The sequence below is a fragment of the Anguilla anguilla genome, chromosome 15, assembly GCF_013347855.1.
Source record: "Anguilla anguilla isolate fAngAng1 chromosome 15, fAngAng1.pri, whole genome shotgun sequence".
Taxonomy (NCBI): Eukaryota; Metazoa; Chordata; class Actinopteri; order Anguilliformes; family Anguillidae; genus Anguilla; species Anguilla anguilla.
In genome coordinates, this window is record NC_049215.1 from 5178277 (window position 1) to 5203806 (window position 25530).

At 46.1% G+C, this 25530-nt stretch overlaps 1 protein-coding gene across 9 annotated transcripts; it reads right to left on the bottom strand.

Moving 5' to 3' along the window:
- Positions 1 to 585: 585 nt before the first annotated feature.
- On the bottom strand, positions 586 to 25221 carry LOC118214061 (myc box-dependent-interacting protein 1). Of its 9 annotated transcripts, none has more exons than XM_035393524.1 (19): positions 24729 to 25220; positions 17540 to 17620; positions 16118 to 16172; positions 15213 to 15307; positions 14460 to 14555; positions 14274 to 14381; positions 13678 to 13776; positions 12998 to 13083; positions 12161 to 12236; positions 11930 to 11985; positions 11564 to 11608; positions 10265 to 10346; positions 8731 to 8859; positions 7267 to 7365; positions 7103 to 7126; positions 5131 to 5175; positions 4514 to 4600; positions 4246 to 4347; positions 586 to 3523 (listed from the first exon to the last, which is right to left on the bottom strand). In XM_035393524.1, the coding sequence occupies exons 1-19, from the start codon at positions 24801 to 24803 to the stop codon at positions 3422 to 3424; spliced, it is 1542 nt and encodes a 513-aa protein (XP_035249415.1). In that variant the 5' UTR covers positions 24804 to 25220; the 3' UTR covers positions 586 to 3421. The 9 variants fall into 9 exon arrangements, with proteins under 9 accessions (XP_035249415.1, XP_035249416.1, XP_035249418.1 ...); XM_035393525.1 differs by having other exon boundaries at positions 13684 to 13776; positions 24729 to 25219; XM_035393527.1 differs by lacking the exon at positions 11564 to 11608 and having other exon boundaries at positions 24729 to 25221.
- Positions 25222 to 25530: the final 309 nt, after the last annotated feature.

The window sequence follows — 25530 nt, forward strand, 5'->3', positions numbered from 1 at the left end:
GCCTCCTGCTTGCGTGCCATAGTGCAACATTAATCACGTTCCCTCTTGAATCATTATCTTCCCACTGACAATTACAGTAACAGCAGACAGAGGTGGCAGCGTGCGGTTCATAGCTCTTCTCACCTTTGACCTTTCTGTTGCTTTAAGATAGCTGATGGCTAAGCTGCTAAAGCTGTAATAGAGCTACTGCAGCTACTTTTCTGTTCTAAATGTTTTCATTCCAACCAAGCCTTCTTTAGTATGCAAATAGGTGTTCACTCACAGGTGCTTTTATGATGGTGAACCTCGTTAGCATAAATCATTAGTATAACTAAATTGCTTAATCAATTGATGTCATTGAAACGTTATTTCATAGATTTCATTCACGTTTAAAATGATGTAAGAAGTTTCCTTAAAATTTACCTGTGACACTATTCCAAATCTGCAATCTTTTTTTTTATTGTGGTTGGAAAAATAATAAGTAGCTTAATCCTAACAGATAACAGTTGACAGTATACATATACAGTATATGCAGACTAATGCCGTCAACAAAAGTATCAATAAAAAAAGGGCTATAACATCGGAAATACAAAAGGAGAGGCACGGTTTTGGGATGTTTTGGATAAAAGTTTATTTTCGCCGATTGGACAGCTGATCACAGGACGAAACGACAGACGCTCACGGGTCACCGAGAGAAGAGGGTGAGGTTGCTGTCGCTCCAGCCCGAGAAACAGCCGCACGCGGCACATGTACACAGACACAGAATTCTGCATGCTCCGAACACTGGCCACCCACCCCTCCACACACGCCCAGAGACGGGGATGTGTGTGCATTAGAGATTATGTACGCACAATAATATGACGTGATCGACCACAACGAAACATCACAAATGCATCAGAGCAATGACATCACCACGTGTACTGGCTTTTTTTTTTTACCGGGCTTGGACCAAGTGCAGAGCTCCCCTAAACCAATTCTAACAGAGCCAGTACCAATGCCTGGGCCCGTCTCAATCACTCTGGAGTTAAAAGGAACCCAAATCTCTTCTGCTTGTCAGCAGGTAGCTAAGCTAAGCTAAATACACCGAGAGAAACAGGGAAAGGGAAAAGAGCTGCTATATCAGTTAAGGACACATACAGAACCACACACAGTATACACAATCAGACACACTCGCACAGAACCACACACAGTATACGCACATGCGTACACAAACACACACACACACTCACGCTCTCACACCCTCTGCACCGCACAGTGATTCTCCATTTCCAGCAGGAGGCTGAGAGCGAGCCCTGCAGCACAGGAATTCTCATTTCCTGTTTCTGTGGCAACAACAGAAACGACATAGCGTGACAGCTGGCTCCAGGAGAGGGTCAGGGATGACATCACACATCTAATGCTGCAACACACACGGTCCAGTTCCAGGGCAAACAAAAAAAGAAGAAGGAAGGGATTCAGCACTGAAGCACTCCCCCACGTCACAAGCACCGCGCCCGGTCCAGTTTCACAGTCAAAAAACATACAAAAATAAAACTATCAAAACTCTGTTGCATAAATCTGATACACATTTCGTATCTGTTCCAAGCCGCAACTCCCTTTTGCAGGGGCTTGTGCTCAGAAGAGCTTCTGGATTCTTTCTCAGCAAATGGTAAGGCTGCCAGTCTTACTCACTGCACATTTATTCACACACTGCCAGCCCTGTGGGAGAGGAAATGGGTTTTTACAGTAAATATAGAAGTTAGAGAATTTCTTCACCTCCAGGTTTAAAAAAAAAAAAAAAAAACAATAACAAAAAAGAACTATTTCAAGTTTTCTGGTGCACAAACAAAAGACTATTACCACGAAAGTTTAAGCCAACCTCATTCATCATTATACTCACATTTTTAGCATAATACATGACTTATTATCTAGAGTGAAAATCTCCCCTTTTCTTAAATTCCAGGTTTTTTCGAACAGATGGAACCTCGTTGGCTGGAAGATTCTGGAGGTGGGAAGGGTAGGCACAAACTATGACTCCGCAGAAGGAGAAACAATTTACAACACCTGGCAACCCGGATTCTCACACTGAGTCAGGGGAGGACATGGAGTCGGACCTGTTTTGTACTTTAAGGTATGAACCAAAATGGCAGCCTGAACATCGAGAGGGGTTCTTTTCACCTTGCACTTCAGATCTCTTTGCCTTGGGAAAGCATGGCCGCCTGCAACAGCTGTCCCTTTAAAGACTTCGCTGGAGGGCTTCCCAATTCACCTAATGCCACGAACAGAAATAACTGGCCTTTTAAAAGATAAAACATAAACTCTGATATGCTGTAAAATATATAGAGCACGACACATTACCTGACTTAGGAACACTTATTCTAAACTGCAGTTGGCCCCAGAACACAGAACCTTAGTAGTGAGAGTCGTATTAATCAAGCTTAGAGAAAAGCACAACTGCCAAGAGGGACTTAGCATAGCCAGCGCTGCTCTGACTGCATCCTGTCTGTACCAGCAGCTCACAGGGTAAACACATTTTGACATCAGTGACATGAAGAAAAGCCCAGAGGTTAATCCACACAGTTACATTACAGTTCTCAATTCTTTCACAAACTACGTCACCATAGAACATCATGCAACGTTCCTCCAGTGGATGTTCAAAACCTCCCTTTTTTTTTTACAGTATTACTTTTAAATAGTGTTCAAACAATTTCGTTCAGTGCACTTCCATTCACTCTCATATACGCAACTAAAACCCAGAATGTGGGCTGTATTTATTTCAAGTCGTCGTTGTTGTAGTTTAGTTTCTTGTTCAATGTGGAAACACCCCCTGGGGTGAATGGAACAGAAGGCGAAGAGTTTGGATACTCTGGAGCTCAGTCAGGTGTAAAAGGTTCTGGGGTTCGGGCCTGGACTGCCGGGTTGGGGTACAGAGACAGGTCTGGTGGAAGGGTGTGGGTGATGGCGTGGTCTTTTTTTATTGCTGACCCCAGGGTCAGGGGGTCAAGGGTGAGCGAGCGAGGCAGGTGTACAGCAAGAACACTGGCGGAGAGCAGAAGGTTTCAAAACGTAAATACTTTTCCGATCTTAAGTAACACAGTCGGAGGAGGGGGAAGGAAGGTCTGACTGTACCTGTGAGGAGGATCTACTGATACACTTGCTGAGAGGCTCAACGTGGCACAAAACCTGCCTGGGCCACTTTCAGGGCAATTTATAAAACGAGCACAAAATAAATAAACACGACAACGAACGCACCACCGCCACCGACAACAACTCTCGACACACGACCTGAATCACTTCACCAGCACACACGCTGCATGTTTGGGTTCGCTGTGGTGGCAGCCGATGATGCAGCTTTGCTTCTTCGTGTCCAACGTCCGCCAGACTGGTTGTGTCGGAGGAAGGAGAGGGGCGAGGAGGAGGAGGAGGAGGGTGGGGAAGGGCGCTGACCGCGTTGCTGTGCGGTTCACAGCCTCTGGGTGAAGTTCTCGGGGAACACTCCTTTGGGGCTGGCGTCTTTGCTCTGCAGCCAGTGGGCCTCCTTCAGCCCCATCAGCCAGCCGTCATCCTGCAGACACACAAGCGCGGCCTTTCAGCGCCACACACAGAAACTGCGCTGTGTGACCCTGTGCCACAGAGTAACTGTGCTGTGTGACTCTGTGTCAGACAGTAACTGTGCTGTGTGACCCTGTGCCACAGAGTAACTGTGCTGTGTGACTCTGTGTCAGACAGTAACTGCCCTGTGTGACCCTGTGCCACAGAGTAACTGTGCTGTGTGACTCTGTGTCAGACAGTAACTGTGCTGTGTGACCCTGTGCCACAGAGTAACTGTGCTGTGTGACTCTGTGTCAGACAGTAACTGTGCTGTGTGACCCTGTGCCACAGAGTAACTGTGCTGTGTGACTCTGTGTCAAACAGTAACTGTGCTGTGTGAGCCTGTGCCAGAGTAACTGTGCTGTGTGACTCTGTGTCAGACAGTAACTGTGCTGTGTGACCCTGTGCCACAGAGTAACTGTGCTGTGTGACTGTGTCAGAACAGTAACTGTGCTGTGTGACTCTGTGTCAGACAGTAACTGTGCTGTGTGACCCTGTGCCACAGAGTAACTGTGCTGTGTGACTCTGTGTCAGACAGTAACTGTGCTGTGTGACCCTGTGCCACAGAGTAACCGTGCTGTGTGACTCTGTGTCAGACAGTAACTGTGCTGTGTGACCCCGTGCCACAGAGTAACTGTGCTGTGTGACTCTGTGTCAGAGCAGTAACTGTGCTGTGTGACCCTGTGCCACACACACCTGTTCTTCAGGGTTGTCGAAGCTCACGACCAACACAACTTCCCCAGCTTTCATCTCCAGCTCATCCGAATCATTGGCTACATAATCATGCATTGCCATAACCTGTAGAGAGAGATAAAGAGAGATAAAGAGAGAGAGGGAGAGAGAGAGAGAGAGAGAGAGAGAGAGAGGGAGAGAGAGAGAGAGAGAGAGAGAGCACTGTCTGATCATGTGCTGCTTGTTGTAAACCGTCCCCACACACTGATATATTTGGCCTCAGCTAGCTCACTTTGAAAAGGAACCCCGGGGGCATCTCTGCTGCCTCTGGGGAGCCATTGGACGCCCCTGCCTCTGGCACTGCAGGGGGGGCGGGATTCTGGGTGAAAAGAGAAGGACAGATGATGCGTCAACCCAAGGGCCAGTTGCAGCTATTAAAATACTTTAGCAACCATGCTGCATTACTAACAGAACAATACACTCCTTAATTACTATTCACAACAATACAGAAATGTGATGCTATGTCACTTCAATAGCTTAATTCATTAATTTCAACGTTAAGTTAAAAAATGACACTTGAAGAACGTGAAGAATGGATTCATGCTAATCCTCCTGATGCACACTGGCCTGTTCTGGGGAAACCTGATCCACTATCTGCCCTGCTACAGCAGGCCATTAACTCCCGCCATCATTAAATAAACATGGTCTCTTCATCTGTGTGTGTGTGTGTGTGTGTGTGTATGTGTGTGTGTGCGTGTGTGCATGTGTGTGTGTGTGCGTGTGTGTGTGTTTGTGTGTGTGTGTGTGTGTGTGTGCGTGTGTGTATGTGTGCGTGTGTGTGTGTGTGTGTGCATGTGTGTGCATGTGTGTGTGTGTGTACGTGTGTGTGTGTGTGTGTACATTACTTACAGAGTCTGTTCCTGCAGTGGTGGCTGCTGCTACAGTAGTGTCTGCCTGTGTTTGAGAAGTGGAGAAGTGAAGAGACAGGTGAGCACAGCTGACTCCCTGCGCATACAAGAGCACCTTGTTCCAACACACAACATACCAACACACAACATACAAACATCTGCTCGCACGTGGAAATTAACACGCACCCCACGCTTTCATATTTCCCATGATTCTCTGGGCCTGAGAAGAGAGAGGGGCTCAGTTCGCACACTTTGTTGTGGCTTGCTCTGTTTCTCACGTTCTCTAAATGGTTCGCCACGTCCTGCAGAAGTCTCTGCGCTTCGTTCGCTCCCAGTTGGTGGGCGTGCTGGAGGTGCCGTCATGTGCCGACCGATGCAAACATCAGCGGCGAGCGATGTATTTAAAAACCTGCACGGTTCACACACCTGCCCTGTCAGCAGCACACCCGTGCAACCGCACTGCAAATTATCAAACCAGCAGCACCTCTATTTTAAGCTCGCGGCGCTTTTCTTATCTCGCACGCAGCTGAGAATCTATTGTAGTAGAATAAGAGAGAGGGCGAAGTTCACCACCCTGCGCCACAGATAGCAACACTGCTCCAGTTCCGCCGCGTTTCTCGCCACTGAGAGGCCCTAACTAAACGAAAGAGCAAAATGGTTCGTACTCAAAAAAAAACCAGCTTCCGTGACTGCACACTGAAGGCATTAGCCGAAACATTTATGAAAGCAGTGTACTTGCAAAAAAAAAAAAAAAAAAAAAAAAGAAGAAGCAATATAAAGTGAACTTCTAAAGCTTGCAAAATCTACCTTTGAGTGCAAACCATTTCATGATTGTATTTCAACTTGTTTTACTGGTTTTAGTGCACCAAGCCAAGTAAAGGTGAGCGCACAGGTTACCAAAGCAACAGAGCAACGGCACACTGCAGTTACTGCAGCTGCTTAGCATGTCTAAGCTGTATGCGTGGCTGCAGTGTGCTCAGAAAATGCCTGGCCCGTCTGCACAGTCGCAGTCAGCAGAAGGACTGCCAAACCCGTCTGCGCAGCTGCAGTCTGCAGAAGGACTGACAAACCCGTCTGCGCAGCTGCAGTCTGCAGAAGGACTGCCAGACCCGTCTGCGCAGCTGCAGTCTGCAGAAGGACTGCCAGACCTATCTGTGCAGCTGCAGTCAGCAGAAGGACTGCCAAACCTGTCTGCGCAGTTGGAGTGCTGAAACCATCTGCGCAGCTGCAGTCAGCAGAAGGACTGCCAAAACCATCTGTGCAGCTGCAGTCTTCCTGCAGTTCCTTGGAACCGTATCCTCTTCGTACCCTACCTGGGTCCCATCATCACCCCAGCCCGTCTGCGCAGCTGAGGCAGCCTCATCACCCCAGCCCGTCTGCGCAGCTGAGGCAGCCTCATCACCCCAGCCCGTCTGCGCAGCTGAGGCAGCCTCATTATCCCAGCCTGCCGATGCATTTCTCTGCCCATCATCCCACTGCTGGGGTTGGCCTTGGGAGGTCTATGGCATGCAGGAGGGGCCAGTTTGGGGGGGGGGTAAAAGGGTATGGAAGAGCACAGGCACGGGGCACGGGGGCCAGTGGTAAAACAGGGACCAGGACACAGGAATGTAAAACAGAGGCGCTGTTACAGGGGTGCAGAAGAGCTGTGTCTGAGGGGCGGTTTTAGTGAGGCAGCATGTTTCTGGAGAACCATCTCCGCTCATCTTCTGAAAACGCTGCTCTTACTCTTTTAAAAAAAATGTGTTTATTTATTTATTTTTATGAATGTACACTTTTTTTTCCCCTCCTGTTGCCTGACAGGAGACCCAGGCTGAGAGTCTTCAGGATGTTGCATGTTGCGGAGTAAAACACAGCCAATGAGGGACCAGGACACACCATTGGACCAATCTTGCCAACCTATTGACCGAGGTTTAACAGGCATTGGGTACACAAAGGAAATCGCTTCGGCTGGTAAGAAACCAGGATGTGCTTACCTCCCACGCGTCCCAGGAAGTCACCTTCCATGAAGCAGCAAGAATGAAGAGAGGTACAGGTAAATGACAGAACACACCCTTTTGGAGTGTCACTGCCAGAAACAAGCACTCCCCCCCCAGCCCCATGTACCCACTGCAGGCTTGCTTAGAGAAGAACCTCTTACCTGCGAAGCTGGGGATGTGGCCACGCCCCCTGGACTGGCAGCCGGTTGCAGTGAGTCCATATCCATGTCCAGAAGATTCCCGCCCGCAGGTGCATCGGCCTGCCACAAGAGGGAGACAAAAACACCGCTCAGGCCTGAAGGAGGAGGAGCCGCAGAAGGAGCTGAGATGGAAAGGTAATTTTCTCCTGCCTTCTCATGCAAATCATCACTATTCAAAGAAATCCTTTTGGCTATAGAAAATAAAAACATAAGAACACATAACGATAAGATCAGGCCACTCAGCCAGTCTATGCTCCATTTATCGACAGACAAGAGTGTCTACCACTGAGTCACCCCCAGGGTCTTTGCCTCTGCTCTGTGATGTGGCTCTGCGGTGGAGGAGGTTGTAAAAGAGGTGAGGCGGATGAGGTAATGGAAGGGGAGGAAGTGACATTCATTTAATTTTCCATTTAGCCTTCGTGTTCCCTGGGGAACGCAGGCCATTGACCAAACACAGCCATCCCCCCCTCCTGTCCTGGGCCTTCCGCTCAGCTCGTTTCCCCCCCTGCTCTCATTTCCTGCTCCGAGTCTCTTCTCCGGGTGGTCTCTGGGGTCCGCCTCTCCTGCACTTCCCCTGGGGGTTCTAGTTAGAGACTGGTGATGTTATTATTTGACCATCTTACTGTGACCCAACAAACTCCACTTCCTCTTCCTTAGCCGTATTTGTATCTGCTTCTGTTTTGAGAGTCTCGGGTTGCCGATGGTGTGAGGTCCGGCCAGTACATACAGCAGAGTCTTCGTAGTCAGTGGTTGATGAAGGTTTGGAGGCCACTGAGCATGTTTCCATTGGTTCTCCGTGGCTCAGAACCAGAAAACAGGGCTGGATTTGTTGAAAATCCCGAGTTTGGTCTTAAGGGCAATGGAGCTTGCTCTCCAAATATTCTTCAGGATGAAGGCTGCTCCAGTTTTATTGATTCTTGGAATTACATTAGCATCTGTGCCCCCAAGAACACTTATCACAGTTCCTAAATAGGTGAGTTTGTTGAACCCCTTCTAAACTGCTATTCCCCATTATAATTGGTGTGGGGGTTTTATGGTTGATTGACACTGCTGGAGGAAGTGACAGAGCAGGAGAAGCTGAATACACAGTTGCATACAAAGGTTGCGAAAGATGAACAAACATAATTTTAAGACAGAGACAGAACACAGAATATAAACATAAGACAAAAAAGCCAAAGAAAGGAAAGATGGTTATTTTCTGGGGATATCATTGTTACCATGTTGAAGAATGGGAGAGTGAGGACCAATTAGGAGGTGATGGAAGGGGGGGGGGGGCAATGGGGAGGGAACCTGGGTGATGTAAGGAGAGGTGAGCGGGGAGGACGGTAGTCATGTCAGAAGAAGCTGTTGATGACACAGGCGGGTGGGGAAGGTCTATCCTGCATTTCCCATCATGCACAAACGCGCCATCAAACAAGGTCTAACCTGCGAGGGGGTCGTTACATTTATCTCGGGCACAAACGCGTCATCAAACAGGTTGATGATGTTTTCCTGTTTGAGGTCTTTGGACGGGGTGACTTTGGGCGGGGGGGGCACGGGCGGGCCAGGCCTCAGCTGCAGCGTCCACGAGCGAGCGAGCACGCACGAATCGTTGGCGAGAGAGACACAGAGACACAGCACAAGGTTAGCACGATAGCGCCGGGCGTGTGTTTTGCAGAGCGCAGTCAGTGAAAACTCCACACTGGCACGTCACATCCTTACGCCAAGCTCTCTGAGCAGCTCTCTCAGCAGTTTCTGCAACACATCTCACATACGCACACCTCAAACACCTCTCAGCCTCTACGTAAGGGACAAACTATATGCTACGTAGTATGCTATCTAGTAGCTAGCACGAAACACACAGACTACACACCATGACACATCTCACATACGCACACCTCAAACACCTCTCAGCCTCTACGTAACTATATGCTACGTAGTATGCTATCTAGTAGCTAGCACGAAACACACAGACTACACACCATGACACATCTCACATACGCACACCTCAAACACCTCTCAGCCTCTACGTAACTATATGCTACGTAGTATGCTATCTAGTAGCTAGCACGAAACACACAGACTACACACCATGACACATCTCACATACGCACACCTCAAACACCTCTCAGCCTCTACGTAACTATATGCTACGTAGTATGCTATCTAGTAGCTAGCACGAAACACACAGACTACACACCATGACACATCTCACATACGCACACCTCAAACACCTCTCAGCCTCTACGTAACTATATGCTACGTAGTATGCTATCTAGTAGCTAGCACGAAACACACAGACTACACACCATGACACATCTCACATACGCACACCTCAAACACCTCTCAGCCTCTAGGGACAAACTATATGCTACGTAGTATGCTATCTAGTAGCTAGCACGAAACACACAGACTACACACCATGACACATCTCACATACGCACACCCCAAACACCTCTCAGCCTCTAGGGACAAACTATATGCTACGTAGTATGCTATCTAGTAGCTAGCACGAAACACACAGACTACACACCATGACACATCTCACATACGCACACCTCAAACACCTCTCAGCCTCTACGTAACTATATGCTACGTAGTATGCTATCTAGTAGCTAGCACGAAACACACAGACTACACACCATGACACGTCTCACATACGCACACCTCAAACACCTCTCAGCCTCTACGCAAGGGACAAACTATATGCTACGTAGTATGCTATCTAGTAGCTAGCACGAAACACACAGACTACACACCATGACACATCTCACATACGCACACCTCAAACACCTCTCAGCCTCTACGTAAGGGACAGACTATATGCTACGTAGTATGCTATCTAGTAGCTAGCACGAAACGCACAGACTACACACCATTCTGAAACTACCAGACAGGCGTGGGATCTGCAGCACTCCATACGAAGATGCACTGATCCTGTCTGTCAGCTGGGGGGGGATACCCGGCTCGGAGGCTTTACCTTGGACGGAGATTTTGGAATGGCTGGTGCTGACCCTCCTGCAGGAGAGAGGCTGTGATTGGCGGCCTCCTGTGGCTTCACACTGGGGAGGGAGGAGACAGGCAGTGATTGACAGCTGAGCTGCTCATTCTCTGGCTTCCTTCCCAATTAAGAGTGCGCATTCTGCAGGCAAGTCACAGCGAATAGCTTAGCCTCACTGCAAAGTGTGGCATCAGTATTGCTGTAAATATGCCAGCAGCCATACCACGCTGTAGCCTTTCCATGTCCATCAGCTGAAGCTAAGCAAGGCTAGGCTTTGTTAATACTTGGATGGGAGACCTCCTGGGAATACTGTGTTGGTGGACCAGTACTTGGTAGTGTTCCCACTGATCCAAGCAGAAAAACTGATACCCCCAGAGCAGTGACAGGGATGTAGACGTTTCTGTACATTCGGTGAGACACTGAACCATGGCTCTGAAGGACAGCGCTCACAAAAGCTCATGAAACAAAAGGATATGAGTTGAATACCTCAAAAAACCTTTTTTTGTACATCTATTTCCTAGTCACTTTCATTCACTATACCCCAAAATGAGAACTGTTCTTAATTAACCTACTTGATTAATTTACACACACACACACACTCTTTATAAATGAGGTGTACATCACTGCCATGTCCCACCGTGACCAGATGCACTCTGGCTTGTCTGGACTCACACACGTGTGCCCTCTGCACTGTAACCCCCCCCCTCCCTGCCCCTCCCCCACTCCGGGGCAGCTGAGCTTGGCTAAGGTTACACAAGAAAAACAGTCATCCAATCACAACATGCCTGACCATGCAACCCCGCCCATTACCATGCAGGTCGACTCCAGCATGGCTGCAGGTCCCCTCTAACACAGCCATCATCAGTCAAATTCACTCTAACGTACCTCTACAACACACCCATTAGCATGCAAACTCACTCCAACCCAACCATTGTCAGGCAAACATCCTCTTCTGCGCCTGTTACTATAGACATTCACCCCCAATCCACCCATTAACAAGCAAGCTGACTCCAAACATGCTTGCTATACCCAGTAAACCTAAACTACGCTAAGTAGTAAGATAAAAACACAATAAAAACACAACTTTGAGCACACAAACGACTCCTTCACAAACCTGAAGCTGTGCATTCTCAAAGCACACGCCTTTACAATGTGCGCATGCATTCATCCTTTGCAACTCAAGCGCAACACGCGCAGTGGCGAATCAATCGCAGGCTCAGGCATGCATTAAAAAAAAGCACAGCAGCAAGCTCATCATCCCCAGTGCTGTTTCAGTACCTCTTCACTGATCCGGCTGTCTTCACATCCACTGTACCTGCTTGTCTGCGAGGGATGTAAACATGTTCACCACCTCAAAAACAACGTTTTCACACCTTGCTAGCATAGGATATTTACTAGTATAACATTGGGACCTGGCGAGAATTAGGACAGAAGTCATGTGCTTAGAGGACAGAGAAGTCATGTGACCCAGGTGTGCAAAGAGAGGGCAAAGATTGTGTGACCAGGTGTAAGAGGTCTGGTAAATTAATGAGACTACTTTCTGCTGGAGTAATCATGTGTATACAAGCAACCTCTGGCAAGTATCTAAAAGGCAGATGTACAAGTAGGTGACCGACCGTCAATTGTCACGTCTAAGTTGCTCACCCAGTTTGGTTGTCGTCTTCCAGTTTGGTCAAGCAATCATTTAGGTTCTGGTTCAGCTGCAGATAGATGGACAAAGGGAAAGAGAAAGACAGTTATCAACAGTTTCTCAGATTACAAGCAGCAGATTTACTGGCCATAATACCAACACGAGGTGGTATCATAAAAATCTGCATTTACTTGCTTAATTAATCAACCAATCATTCACACTATGGAAGGAGGGCAGCCTCTTACCTTTCCCATCTCTCTGTGGAACTTTTCCTCCAGACCAGCAACACTCTGGAATGTGTTAACATAGAAGCCAACGCGACTGAGTGTAGAGAGGGGAAGAGAATTTTTATTTTTAATGGCACATTTCGTGGTGCTTTCCTCTTACCCACAACTTTGCTGACATTTGACTTTCCCACATTCCTTTGTGTGTGGTCTGCGCTAAGGACTGCAATGGCGAACGTCCCTCACAAATATAGTCATTCTATTCGAAGAGGAGGAAATTACAGATTATTTAAACACACTACATGACTAAAAATATCTGGACACCACTTGGCACGGGGCTGTTTTTTGTGGTTTGGGCTAGGGCCCTTAGTTCCAGTGAAGGCAAATCTTAATGCTGCATCATACAATGACATTCTAGACGATTCTGCGCTTCCCCAACACTTTTGGGGAAGGCCCTTTCCTGTTTCAGCATGACAATGCCCCCAGGCACACAGTGAGGTCCGTATAGAAATGGTTTTGTCACGAACGGTGTGGAGGAACTTGACTGGCCTGCACAGAGCCCTGACCTCAACCCCATTCAGCACCTTTGGGATCAATTGGAAAGCCAACTGTGAGCAAGGCCTAATCGCCCAATCAGTGCCCGGGGCATATTTTACTTTTCAAAATATTTACAGTACAAATCAAAGTTTGTATAATTGTTCTGGTTACAGATTCCTAATTGACCATTCAGGCCCCCATCAAAGAAAAAAAAAACTGAGACAGACTGACACACAAATCATACACCATTTTACATGGTTTTATTGCCTTATGCCTTACCCCTCAGCACCACCCTCTCTCCCAGGTGTGGGTGTGGCTCACCTGTTCCACAGAGATGGAAGCTCCTCCTGCAAGTCCACATTGATTTCCTCAAACACCTTCTGAGCTCTGCCCAATTCTTCCTCTGCCTGGAAACACACGTACACGTGTGCGCACGCACGCACGCACGCACGCACACACGCACGCACACACACGCACACACACGTACACGTACATGCACACACACACACACGTACACACACACACGCACACAAGCATGCACATGCATACACAGACAAGCACAAATGCATTGTTTTCAAATATGGACAGACTGACCACTATAGAAGAGAAATGTCAATTTTAGCAAATGACATATTTCCTTTAAGTCATTTGTTGCAAAGAAAAAAAACACCCCATCGTAGAACTCATAATTTTGAAAATGATTAGGTGATAAATACAAATTTTGTACAAATCACAAGGACAATACATGACAGTATGAAATGGGCTACCACTTAACAATTGTTAATCTGACTGATGTATTCCCTGTTGGTAAATAAAATGCTCTAATGTAAATGCGCACTTTCCCATCTGTTTGGGAGGAAAAACTGCTAGAAACAGGGGAGCCAGGGGAGGTGTGCTCCTGACCGAGAGTTGCAAGCACACAGAGGTGAGGTGTTAGCATTAGCATTGGGCTAGCGGGAGGCAGCGTGCAGGGGGTAGGTAAGGAGGTGCTGATTGCTCACAGTCACCTGGTTTCTTGACAGGTTAGTTTGAGCGACATGGTGGGCTGACAGAATGCCCTGAGCCCAGCCAGGAGCCGCTTTCTCCAGGAGCGAGACCGGCTGGCCATGCACAGAGAGAGAGAGAGAGAGCAAGAGAGGGAAGGAGAGAGAGAGAGGTAAGAAGTGCGTGTAACACTGATGAACAAGGAGCTTGTTGACCATACATGGTCCTGAATTTACGATACACATTCTGAACATTTCTATGAATACAGAAAACCAGGAAGCACACACATGTACAGCCCAGAACTGTGGTTCACACACGCTGACATGCAGGCACGCACACACACACACACACACATACCCATGCCCGCACACTTACAAACACGTGCACGTGTACATGCACACATACATAGACAAACACGCATACACAGAATCCCTTCAGCTGCAGCAGTCTTATTGTTTGTACGGGTACTGGTTAATTCCGTTGCGATTGTAATGTCAGCACAGACACAGGCAGCAGAGTCCTGCACCTCCTCTGCTGAGAACCACGATTTCCACCTGACGTGCACCGCGGCGCCGTTCGGCTGGAGGTGCTGTGGGTGCAGGGGGCGAATTACCTTCGCCATCTTGACCTCGTCTTTCTTCTTGCCCTTCTGCAGGGAAGCGAAGTGATGTCGCGCGCTGTCAAAATCCACCAGCTTCCTGTCTCGCTTGGCGATGCGTGCCTGCAGGGGGGACAGAGAGGCGGTGAGCCGGCCGCCAGCGCCACAGAGCAAAACAATCAGTCCCACAATCCTCCTCACCTTAATATCCGGGAACTGGCCCAGGTACGTATCCATGGAGATCAGGGCGTGGTCCACAAGTTTCTGATGGAAGTCTGTCCAGAGGAGGTCAGTGTCCTGTAACACAAATAGAGCGTTGTACAGACACACACACAGACACACACACACACACACACACACACACACAGGACTTCAGCCAACCTACTCATCATCTAATTGCAGCCTTGTGAAAGATATGATAAAGGAGAAAACTAAATACAGGAAGAGCAGCTCAAACACAGCCTAAATGGTCCTCAGTCTACAGCTCTGTTCACATGGGACTGGGCCTAATTACCCAGTGTATTTTACCAGAAAGCTCCACTCCCAAACAAATACCTTAGAGATGTCAGCAAATCTACTCCCACATGAATAGGGCTTTATCGCTACACGCTGGGGGCAGGGGAACAAAGCACATTTACCTCCATGATATCCTGCTCCTGCTCTTACATCTCCTTTACAGAGAAGATGGAGGACAGAGTGGAGAAAGAGAGAGATGCAAGAGAAATAGGGGGGAAATGGTAGAAAGTGTTCATGCTGATGAGAGGGAGGAAGTGTCCTAACACACACACGCATGGACAATACGGACTCATCGTCTGTCACCGCAATAATGGAAACTGAAAATGTTTAAAATATTAAACCTGAAAACAGAGAAAGAGAAAAGGTTGGAGGTGTGGATGCTCAGGGGCTCTGGAGAGATTGATGGAAATACAGAGACGTGGCACTGAGGATAAAGACCTCTACTATGGAGTCCACGTCCTCCTTGCCGTTCCATTCTGGCTCATACATGTCCACCAGACAATCCTGCAGACGCTTGGATGACTCCTGCATTGCTGTGGGGAGACAGACAGCCAGACACACTTTAACAATAACTGTATGATTTTATACTAGTATATTTCATATTGTTTACACTTACTAATACTGCACTGGTTTGTCTGACTGTAGGCAGAATGTAGGATATTATCGGGCTCTATAAACTCAATTTAATTTTCCCTTAAATTCCATTTCAGATATTTTTTTTCTGTGTAACTATTTCTCGGTTTTATTTTTCCTGCTTTGGAATTTCCTGATTATCATCTAAGACAACATTCCCTCCCCTCCAAAAGAAACACCCTAACCGCTGACATCTAAAAACATAACATGAAACTGAAAGTGGAAAGCTGGAGCTGAGCAGAGACAAAAGAAAGGGAGGGGAGGGGAGGGGGGCCTTGCGTTTGGGGAGTTGTAGACTTTCCAATACATGATTGTAATTTGGAGTTTAAAAGCGGATTACAGAGAGCTCTGCGGAAGCTTTCAACAACAACTCGACAGCAAACAAATAACCAAATTACAGTAAAAAGAATCAGCTTGTCTTTCAATCGGCTGACTGTGTTGCTTTTTTTTTTTTGTGTGTTTTTCAGACGTTGCAGCAGTCAGACATTTTGTGGTGTTGCTGACTCCACTACAATGCAGCAGATGTTACACACATGCATTTTGAAGATTTTGTTGGGTTTCATGTTAATTACTGAATTCCGCGATTCTGTCTGTTTTTCTCATGGCAGAAACCAAAATGGCCGTAGTGTTGATCAGGATGAGAGAGGAGTTGTAAGGCTGTGCAGATGCAACCAACCAAAAGACACAAAGGCACACAGAGGACATCATACCTTTGACTGCTGCCAGGTAAGCTCTCAGGTCTTTCTGCAGCTTGGAGCCCTCTACCTAGAAACACACCCAATAAATAACACTGAGATTAAAGATAAAGCTGTTCAACACTGTCAGTTCAAGCAAACATACTTTCGTTTGCATACCCTAACACTGAGAGGGAGGAAACCACAGCAATGATGCACCACTGCCTACTGATTTATGAAAAAAGATAAATAATACCCGCAATTAAGGGGATTATACAATGTCACTCTGGCCCAAACCACAAAAATATCACCCTTGTGCATTAGTATGGAAGATAGCCTTAAAAAAGAATGATTTGTCCAGAATTTCAGATTCAGTTATTCTTTACTGGCATGACTACACACAAGCATAGTATTGCAAAAGCATCATTGACATAAAATGTAAATTAACAGTAACAATAAAGCTACAAGGTAGCTGGAATTTACAAAAGATCATAAATATAGTCTTTTAAAACATGACTGCCAGGGCCCGGTTCTGACAGTATTGCTGTAGCAGCTTGATGCTGCCGTAGTCCTAAGCCAGTGAGTGAAGGCAGCACCAGGTCATTTGCACAAACCACAGACGTAACTTCCATGCTGTGTAGGGTGCAGGCAGGGGCTGCAGTACCCAACCTCTAAAGATGAACGATCAGAGCATATATGGCATTTTGGTAGCTGAGAGAGGATAGGAGAGCATTCTTTAGCAAAGTCAGGACTATATTTATATCTTTGTCAGCTCTGAGAAAAAGTAACTGGGTAAATAAGTAATGATAGTCATCCATGATGTCTTTTTGAGTGCTCCGTCAACAGTATATATAATTATAGTGCTGACTGAATAGAGTTTACAAACATAAGTAAGCATTAATTATTCAGAGCTGCTACATAATTTAAGAGTGAAGGTTACTGATATGCTGCAGGGTACTGTACAGCTGCAATGTCTATAGGGGTTCCCTACTTTGTTTAGCACTTCCTCTGGGTGAGCTGTGGTTTCTCTTCCTCTTGAGCTGAATATTGTCTCAGAAAACAAGGACAAGTGAACTACTGCCTCCTGCTGTTTGGGAAGGTGGATTTTATTATGTCCCAAACCCCATCCCCTGGCTATAGTTGAGACAACACTGTCTTTTTCTCGGGGGACCATTAGATTTGGCGTTGTCACAACAAGATGGCCTCATTCCTGGGTAGAAATAGATATTTTTACGTTACATTAGAGAAAAGTCTGTTGTAAGGAGTCAGTTGGCATTCTGAGCTTATTGGCCTTTTCCAAAATGAGTTGCCTTTTTATTTTGCCTGCGTTTAACATGATTCTGTCTTCTTTGGTAGCGAAATTGAGAGGATTATGAGATTTTAAAATCTGCCTAACTGCTTAGCTCAGGTTAAAGGGTGAAATGAGGGGACGGTCTGAAGGAGGGACCCGAATCTCACCAGCTGCTTGTTGAAGTTAATCACGCCTTCCTCAAACGCCACATCCTTGGTCTCATCTGCTTTACCAAGCTTCTGTAGAACCTGCAACACAACACAGACACACAAGAATTGGTAGAGGAATCGGCACACCATCTTTCTCATCCTGATATTTACCAACAACCCTCCACACTTAATATTGTGGTGACCAATTTGATTGCCAGAAGCTCCCAGAAAACATGCCGCAGTACTGACATTTCAAACACGACTTGGGGAAAGCAAATTAAAAAAAAAAAAACAAGAAAAAAGACGATGTGTACCATGTGCCCTTCTCTTTGCTAAATGCTAAAACTGAGCAGCTTTGGGTTTGGTTCATACTCGGAAGGGAGACCTCCAAAGAAAACTAGATTGGAGCTGGAGGGATGGGGAGCACTTCTCCCTCTGAACCAAACCGAAATCCAGTGCCCCTGCACGGCAATGGGGGTGCTGCACTGTAGAAAGTAGATGGGATGGATGGGTTGCTGAACCTGGTCCTGACACACTGTGGTAACAAAATAAAAACCAAAATTGCCACTTTTTCTGAGAGTAGGGGCGATAACCTCGGTGTCCTGGCTAAATTCCCACAAAAAAACAGGCTCTAAATTTCCCAAGCTAATTACCCCATGTATCTGGTTGGCACATAATCACTTGCATTTGCACTATGATTCCCCAGGTTGCCTACCTTCTTAAATAAAGATAACAAATGGTCCCTGCCAAGATGACACAAATAACACTTCTTTCACTAAACGCTTTGTAAATACGGATGTCCTCTAGTAACACACTGCATTGCCCACGTTTTGGGACTTCCTTTGAGCACAGCTTACAGGAAATGCTCCACCACAAACGAATTATGGCCATTAATAAACTGCAACTCAGCAAGTGCACATCCCCCGCAATTACTACACACACACGCACATGCACACACAAAGAACACAAGTACTATCTGGCGTTTGTAAGCACTGCATGCACGCACATTTGAGTTTTTTTATTCAAAACGCTACTTAGAGCTTTGCTTATTTTTAGGTATCACTTCAAAGCATTTATTAAATGAGTGCAGCAAATTTCAAATTGAGGTCTTTCGTACATTTTGAAATACGACCCATTGGTCCCCACTTTCACATTCACATGTGCTATTACATAAAAATCCCCTCCACAGGACCTCCCCCAAATCCCCTTTCCCACCCCAGCCAACCTTTCACCACCCCACCCAAAAATGCTTTGTAGTTCTTCATATCCTATTCACTTTGAAAGTAGGATGTAACTCTGAGGTAAAAATAAATATGCCCTTCTTACATTACTTTTTTTGTTTTTGTTTTGGGGGGGGTTAGAGTATCACTCTATTCTCACTGAATTGGATAATTTATACTGATATCATGGTTAATGATTCCAGTATTTCTCATGTTGGTGTTAGGTCAGAATGTCACATAACGCCTTTTCATGACTGTAATAATCTCATAATTCAGGAGTAATATATTATGCCCCCTTTTCTTGGACTCTTGGTTATTTCCTGTGGCCTTTTCATGATGGTAAAAGACGGGTCAGCATCTGTGTAAGCATTACGAGACGAAAAAAAACTTATCCGGAAATCTCTCACTGCTTCACACTTTCGCTACTGCATTTCGCTACTGAACTGTGAAACTGTTCTGCCAGCCCTGAGATGAGAACAACTAGTGAAGACAGCAGAATTTAAAAAAAGAAAGGGGAACTAGCCTCTAGACTGGCACCGTAAGACCATTATCCAGACCCTGGTCTCAGCCCCACTGACTCAGTGCTCCAGCCACAAGGCTATCTGGTCACCCGTTCCGGGCCCAGGCAGCCAGAGACCAGCGGCTGGTGCCGTACAGGCATGCAGGAACCCTGGGGCAGGACAAGCCGGCTTGCTGGGGGCTCACTCTGTCAGAGGCCGCTGGGATTGATCTGTGTCACACTGTGAGCCTTCACACAGAACTACATTCTACACAACTGAAATGAACAAGCTGTAATCAGAGCCCTGCGGTTTCAGGAGCACAGTGGAGCCAGCCGTGTTAATTAGGCCACGTATTTTAAAAAGGCCTTACGGCCAGGCCAGACAAAAGAGTCATGTCACAACATAACTGTTTTAGAATGTTGCAGAAATGGACTGCAGCAGTGTGAACCACCCCATCTCAGAATGTATGCAGTTGCAGACGATACCTCTTGTCTAATCGCAGATGGCTAGTTTTAGAAGGCAACGTACGTCAGTGCTTTAGTTACACATTTCTAGCCAAACTACTTTGTATTTCCTCTCCGAATCGACAGTGACACCAGCTCTTCCAGGTGTGCATACTAAACAATGAAAAGGTGGGTGAAATGAATAAACAATGGTGAAACGAGGTCCTTGCACAACCGCGCTTACACTCGGCACACTGGGTGCTCTAGCCAGCATTGCTGGCTCCAGGTCTGGATCTTTGGCTCTTACCTTGACGAAGCTTTGCTTTTATCAACAATACTGCTGCTACCTGCAAGCATCCCTCGATTGCTGCTACCTTCATCCATTTTTGCTATATTGACCTCGCTATTTTCCAGATGTGTATTGCAACCAACTAGGAAGTGACTGTCAACAAGGAAGTAGAGAGAATATTTGCTATAACTGTAACTGTTACTGTAAACAATGTCTCATCTCAGACATTGAACAGATCAGTTTTAGAATGTTGCAAACCATATGTTTTGCAGAGTCGGCAGTTGCGGCCTGTCGCGTTCCGAATCTTCGATCTGGACTGGCTCTGAAAGAGTGACGGTCGTGTGGTTCTAAGGCCATCACGGCCTCTGCATGAGACTCAAGGACGAGGGGTAAAAGGGAGGTTTTAGTCAACAATCTTCACCCGATCAGAGAAGTAATACAGTGGGCTTCCAGGAGGTCCAACCGGCTGGTCTCCATGCAAACACGGACAGCCTTTGAAAATTCCATCAACGTCCCTGCTGCACTCTCTCTCTCTCTCACACTGCCAGTTCATCCCATGACCCTGCACCCCATCTCCAAAATACCGCAGTGAGTTACCCCCTCCCCACTTCCATCGCACAGGGCGGTCTGTGAGAGCAGCCATGGATTTATGATCCCGAGATGATCCCAGGCACTCCGCCACACACATTCCTGGGGGGGGGGAAACACCTTAAAATCTTCACGTTAGTTAGGCTACTCTTTTACTTCTCCAGTCTAATCATCACCAGAATGTTTCTTTATAAGAATTACATCAGAACTTTCCGCTGTGTGAGCAGTCTGCTGGGCACGTATCCACCATTCTAGCCCTTTCTGCTCGTACTCAGGAGAGCTATAATCCTTCAGTCCAAGCCTGCCTCCCACACACACGCATCTGCCCCTAAGACCAGACATCGCTGCGTATGGGTGTAATTACCCCTCGGGTCTGGGCCTTTAACAGGAAAGCTGTGGACAGATGAAAGGCGGGAGAGATGGGGGAGGGGTAGGTGCAGGTTTACTGTCTCTGTTTTAATGGTGCCCAGTTTGGGTGTTCAGTTTCAGTCCAGAACCTAAGATATCACACAGACAAGCCTCCACACCTCTCTCCTTGGGGTCCCAGGGGAACAGACCAGCAACTGGCGCCCTGTCACCCTGTAGGGTATTCAGTAATACCCAATACATCCTACAAGAAGTATACGGGACAGAGATAGGTGATGGGGCGGGGCCATGGATGTGCAGGCAGTGTTTGATCCTCTGAGTATGGTAAGAAGGGTTTGAGCCATGAGTGTACTGACAGTGCCAGAACCTTGGTATGTGAGGGACAGGGTTTGAATAAACAACATCAGAGCCTAATCGCATGGATCAACTTAGAGTATCACCCCTAGTCATTAAAATGATTTACCCAAAGGAAAACATTGTTTGCTTTTGTAAAGCTGAACTTTTATTGGTCAGTTTCCCAGAGCCAGATTAAACCTATTCCTGGGCTACAGAGCACTTTCTGTTGAGGCTCTCCATTGAGTTGACATGAGCTGGGTTTAGGTTTTAGTGTAGACTTCAGTATGAAGCAATGGCTAAAAGACAAATGCTCTCCTCAGTTACCACGGAAACAGCATGTGGTTCCAGTAGACAGTGAGAAAAAAAAAAAACACTTCCTACATTTGACTTCTGTCCTACATTTCATGTGATCTCTTTTCTCATGAGTCTTGCCTGGATCTAAAGAGCTAATGTATGGTAGCATTGAATATTTCCCTGATATAGCCTACTTGATTTGCTCTTTTAGTGAAGTAATTAGGTGCACCAACTTGTTTGCGAACATTTAAACGTGTACACCATCTATCACCCAACGTATTTTTGGAAAGCCAGCTGGTTTAAAAAAAAAAAAACTGCTTATTCTTCTTTCCATCCTTGGAAGTCAGGTGTCATTTTGAACATTTTTTTGACATTTGTAACTTCTGTTTCAATAGCTGCAGTGCTGCGCAGAGTAGATGTGTGTATGTGAGAGTGCACAGAGTAGATGTGTGTATGAGAGAGTGCACAGAGTAGATGTGTGTATGAGAGAGTGCACAGAGTAGATGTGTGTATGAGAGACTGCACAGAGTAGATGTGTGTATGTGAGAGTGCACAGAGTAGATGTGTGTATGAGAGAGTGCACAGAGTAGATGTGTATATGAGAGAGTGCACAGAGTAGATGTGTGTATGTGAGAGTGCACAGAGTAGATGTGTGTATGAGAGAGTGCACAGAGTAGATGTGTGTATGAGAGAGTGCACAGAGTAGATGTGTGTATGAGAGAGTGCACAGAGTAGATGTGTGTATGTGAGAGTGTGTGAAAATGATCTAATTAATATTTCTTCAAATTCTTCTACAGTGAATTCACAGTTTAGATCCCTCCACAGGTCACTTAAGGTTTTAACTCACTTTAATTTCTCCTCAATGTGTATTATTGTAATGGTTAATTTTAAACTTAAGCTTGGTAAATATTTAGGCTTAAGTTATTTTTTAGCAAGTAGGTAGAAAACATAATTGTAATTGAAATTAAAGTGCATTAAAATTGGTTCAGTTCAAGTTTAAAGGGCATATTTAATTTTCTGGAGCATTAAATTTATTTGATTTTTAATGGAGAATTGCTGTTCAGCCTACCTTCATGTTACTTTAAGTAGGCTATATCTTCTTGCTTTGCACTTGCCCTGATACCCTCCATTGCAAAGCCAGCAGGTCATAAGAACCTGTCCGTAAAATATCCTTCACTGCGTAGAAAAACTGTCTGGACCAACTGAAAACACAGGCCGACACTAAAACTGAAATCATACATTTTTAAAACTTGAGAAAGTGAACTTTTCCTTTAAGGAAAGATTTATGGGAAATCTCAAGATGGTTTTAGTAGCAAACTTTTGAGGGCAATTAATGTGTATGCAAACCATCACAGATGTGCGGTGGATGGAGTCTATTTGAACTCTAGTGGTTGTAGGTTTGAGAAGATCTCTCTACATTGATTGGAGGGGGAACTCAAAATGCATCCTTCACATACCTCAGCTGTGTTAATGACGTGCCTGTCATTAATTAGGGGTTGTCCTCCTAATTATGTCTAATTTACACCAATGTTGCTGTGCATGTCGTAGGGTTGGGTAACACTTCGAGTTTTAGTCTTTCGTTTGGCTTGGCTTACTACTACCTGAAAATGAGCTCAGATGATCAATGGACCTCAGTACAAACCTGAACACTGTTCAGACTTGCTATAGGGATTCTGTGTTCTCTCTGGGCGTACAGTTTTGAGGTCACAGATAGGGCTGAAGAACAGGAAGAGTAGGAGTGTGTACGAGGACAGAACGGCTGCCGCGGACATGAAATCCTGAACAACCTTGAGGGCTTCCCTCTCCCTGCGTCAAACGGGCAACCGGCTCTAAAACAGAAGGGGCGGGGGCTGTAATGACTCCACAGTCTTTCCCAGAGATGGACTGGCCAACCCCCCAAACCAGCGTGATGATTCGCATCAAACGCGCACGGACGTAAATAAGCTCGAGCGAACATAACTGGGCCTGCTCTGCACTGCAGCATTGACATGGCCGGCCATTTGTGCAGGGGGAGGGGAGGGTTGCCCCCATGTCCATACTGGAAAGGGGGAGGGGGTTCCCCTTTTCTTCATATTTTTACCTCTCTCCAAAATACAGCGTATTTAGCCTACAAATACTTCGTTGCGAGTACTTTTACAATTTGTAGCTTCCACTAAATGTGCTGGCAAGATGACCAGACGAGGAGACCGAGGCTCAGAGGATTCTCAGAGTGTCCATCTGTAGAATCTGGTTTACAAACCGAATGTGCCCATTGGGTTAGCGAACGCTGGTACATCTTCTCATTAAAGAAAACAATGATGTATAAATACTGTCTGAAGCATGCATACCAGGAGCTCGCTGACTTCAATCGACCTCTGCAGCTGAATAATTTCCGAACCTCAACCCCCCTTTTGCGCTTAACAACCACACAGGACGCCACATATGAAGCTATAAGGATAATCAATTTGGAAATCCCGGTTATCCTAGCAGCGAGAGTATGAGGGGACGTTGAAACTACATTTTCATGCGCCGGTAACGGTCAAATCCTCGTCAGGCAATAAACAGTGAAACCCGTTCAGCACCTTGGCAATAGAACGCTGGCTAACGTTAGAACAAGAGCGCTTTTACAATTGTGCTAGTAAGTCCTCAGGAAATGGAAATCTTCCTCTAACGACATGACTCATAAGTCCTATGACATTGGATGCTTCCATGAGGACTCCGCAAAATGCCTTGTACGAAAAAACTAACAACCAGAAATGACGGTGTGGTGAAAATGTCGCCTATCTGACAGAGCCCAATGATGAAAACATAATGGTGACTAACAGTCATTCAAAACATTGCAAACAAGCCAGCCATCGAAAGCCCGCATATTAGATAGCTATAAGAAATATTTTCAACAGCACATCTCTGATGGACAATTCTGCGCGTTAATGAATTATCTAGCTATCGAATATAGAAAACGGGTTAGTACTGCTACAAAATCTAGCTTTAAAAAATATATTTTCCAGACTACTCTTCCTGCAAGAACGCACAGCCCATCATTTGTCTTTCATGAGCACGCGAACAGCATCTAAGAGGCATCACACGAGTGCTCTGACAATTCGGAAAAGGTAACCCCAAATTGCTCTGCCGCAACCACATAAGCTAAATGTAGCAGCCTTTACCTACTGATTGCTATCCCATACCCCTTACCTTTTCCTGCGCTCTGGTTAATTTCTTCTGTACATTGCTTGCCAGTTTCCCTGCAGTGACTCCTTTCTCTGCCATCTTGCCTCCTTTAGGCTCAACAAGCAGATCAGATAAAATGGGATGTGAGATGATAATGAAGAGACAAAAAACGTCGAGAGAAAAAAACAACGGACGTAGCTACCGCGAATACTGTGCTCTGGTACTACGTTCAGTTGGGGGTGGTGAACCTTCTTAAAGGCACACCACACGGTCTGCTAGAGCTAGATAGCCAATTCTACGCCTTTTCCGTTGATTTTTAAAGGTTTGAAAACGCCAAGTTTCGCAAATATATGTCCTTCTATTTGAATAAAAGTGGTATTTAAATATACCCTTCTAGAAAAGGTTAATCAGACCACCCTGGTATTTGTGCTGCCTCTCATCCGAAGCATGAAGCTACGGAACAGTCGGCCCAATATGGAGCAATTTCCCAGCGTTCGTACTGTGTTTTATGGCCTCTTAAAGACACAGAATGATGTTCGCTGTTAACGCAACAGAATGCATCTGTGTAAGGCAATGAAATAGTTCCGCCCTGTTCGGTGTTTGTATTGTAGGTTGTCAGAAATTCACACTGGGGATTGCTAAATGTTACAAAAATTAAGTTAAATTGAATTGTTGATTTATTTTTGTGAGCTATAACGTCGAGTTTTATGGCTCTGATGCAGAGGGATAGCTGTAGAGGGAGGCGGCAAGCCCAAAAAATGTTTTCCACATACACAGCAAAGAACATCATTGTTTCATAAATATTTTCAGTTTCGAGGCGCCCTGA